Raw genomic sequence first — 2,623 nt, forward strand, 5'->3', positions numbered from 1 at the left:
TTTGTATGATTATGTATGTAAAACCATAACACTCCATTTAGTATGTGTCATGTCCTGACCAGTTTAGGGGTTATTTGTTATTGTAGTTTGGTCAGGACGTGGCAGGGGGTGTTTGATTTATGTGGTTCAGGGTGTGTTTTGTGTATGTGTTTATATAGAGGGGTATTTGTTTTATTAGTCCGGGGTTTGTTAGTCATTGTTCTATGTTAGTATATTTCTAATGTTCTATCTAGTCTTTTGTAGTTCTGTGTTAGTTAATTGGGGTTGGACCTTCAATTGGAGGCAGCTGGTTATTGTTGCCTCTGATTGAGGGTCCTATAATTAGGAGTTTGTTTTTCATGGGTTTTTGTGGGAGATTGTTCTTGTTTAGCTGTTTGCCTGACAAGACTGTCAAGTTTGTTTTGTATACGTGTTATGTGTTTTCCTTCTTCACCAAATAAAAGAAGATGAGTGTACATTTTCCGGCTGCGTCTTGGTCTCTACCCTACGACAATCATGACAGAATCTCCCACCAACCACGGACCAAGCAGCGGAGGAAGCAGCAACAGAAGGACTGTCGGGAATCATGGACATGGGAGGAAATTCTGGACGGGGCTGGACCATGGCACCAGGCTGGGGAATACCGTCGCCCACCGGAGGAGATAGAGGCAGCCAAGGCGGAGCGGCGCTGGTATGAGGCTTTATACGCGCCGATGGGGAAGCACGAGAGGCACCCCCAAGATTTTTTTTGGGGGGGGGCACACGGCTAGTTTGGCGGGGCCAGGATTGAGCCGCAAGCCAACTCCCCGTGCTTATTATGGGAAGCAACTGGAGGGGAGAGCGCCGGAGTATGCGGAAGTGCGCACGACCTCGCCCATGCACACGCAAAGTCCGGTGCGAGTGATCCCAGCCCCTCGCAAGTGCTGTGCTAGAGTGGGCATCCAGCCGGGAAGGAGGATGCCTGCGCAGCACATCTGGCCACCAGTGCGCCTCCTAGGCCCAGGCTACCCTACGCACGGCAGCCATCAGGCCTCTGCACAGCCCAGTTCGCCCTGTACCAGCAGTCCGCTTGTGCAGGGCTGCTATCTCTATCCAGCCAGGACAAAGGACATAGTTTCGGTTACTGGCCCAACGCTCGAACCACTAGGCTGCCTGCCGCGACAATGCCACCAGCCATACTGCTCGTTCTGTGCTTGAATTCCTGCAAGACAGGAATGTCAGTGTTCTGCAATGGCCAGCGAAGAGCCCGGATCTCAATCCCATTGAGCACATCTGGGACCTGTTGGATCGGAGGGTGAAGTTGTCTGTGATGAGATTTGACATTCATATTATACACCAACTCATCCACCCCCCCTTAAGTAACAATCTTTCTGATATAACCATAACAAATGTAACATATCATACTACATGCAGTGTGTTGGATTTACAAACAGAATTATACGAAATGTTCTGAGACCAGGTTGTGGGATGAATTCCAATTCAACCCCTATGGTCTCTACATCAACCCTATGCACACCTACGGATCTGAGGGGGGTCAGGTGTGTTTAAGCAATATGCCCTGTCATAGGTTGGGTGTAGATTACAACATATTGCTTCATACCTGTCCATTTCTTCCAGATATACAAGTGCCTGGGGCCAGTGGTAGGTAGGTGTATGGGCTTGGGGATGGATTTGGAAACTCAAATTGGACACAAATTAACTGGTTCTTTTACAGCCCCACTATGTACCTAGTTTTAACTAAGAAATGACAAGGTCGTTACACCTACTGAATTCTTTGGATTACTATACAGTACCCACTGTAGCCACATTTTGTTGTTGTAAACACAAGGTCCATAGAGCACAAACACTACTGTAAAAGTGACTGTCATATCGGACTGTAAAATCAAAGGTCACCCTCAAAACTAAAATAGTCCCCCCCCCACCACCTGTCTTTTTTAATTAACTGCGGACAGAATGGAAATGACATTGTTATTATCATCACACCGTGAGTTCTATTGGCATCCAATGCATTTTAATGAGGGCAGGATGTAAACATGGGGTTGTGTCTTATGTTGCCCCCTGGTTCTAATCAATGGATCTGGTGCTGTGTCTGTCTCCCCCCCCCCTGCAGAGTTTGTCATGATGCTGTCGTCGCGGTAGCCTGCCTCAGCCATCAAACTAACTAGCAAGACGCACTGGATGAGGTCTGGATCACCAAACAAGTGACACAATTCTTGTGTCAATTTCCTGTAGCATTGTGCATAATGTCTGTATGAAATGATTTTGCATATTCATCAGATTTAGATCTGAATGATTTTCTAGTGGAAAGACTTAGATTGTAAGATAACAATTTAGGTCAAATTGTTGCCTTTTTTTATTTATTTACAATAAACTGGTTTAAGCAATGCAGCAGAGGGCGAAGGGTGAGTTATGAAACAAGACTCGTGTTGCAGACTCACCACTGCTATGTAAGAGCTATGTCGCCACCTTGTGGAAGCATTCTGAACAACCAATTGAACAGATTGTCCTGAATGTGCCAAGCGTTTCCTGATGATGTAACACCCAATGCATAACACTGGGATCGGGATGGTTACATTGACAATGGGTTACATTCATGGGTTACATTTAGTCCATACATTAACATAATACCACTTGAGGCTTCGAG

At 46.3% G+C, this 2,623-nt stretch overlaps 1 protein-coding gene across 1 annotated transcript in view; it reads left to right on the forward strand.

Moving 5' to 3' along the window:
- LOC106602693 (calcium-binding protein 2) overlaps positions 1 to 2,367 on the forward strand; it is a 34,267-nt gene extending 31,900 nt beyond the window's left edge. The window contains exon 8 of the mRNA XM_014195478.3: positions 2,090 to 2,367. Coding sequence (XP_014050953.1) covers positions 2,090 to 2,118 — 29 coding nt within the window. The 3' untranslated portion in view covers positions 2,119 to 2,367. The remainder of the gene's footprint in view (positions 1 to 2,089) is intronic.
- The last annotated feature ends 256 nt before the right edge of the window (positions 2,368 to 2,623 follow it).

Source organism: Salmo salar, chromosome 04 (assembly GCF_965601325.2).
Source record: "Salmo salar chromosome 04, fSalSal1, whole genome shotgun sequence".
Classification (NCBI taxonomy): Eukaryota; Metazoa; Chordata; class Actinopteri; order Salmoniformes; family Salmonidae; genus Salmo; species Salmo salar.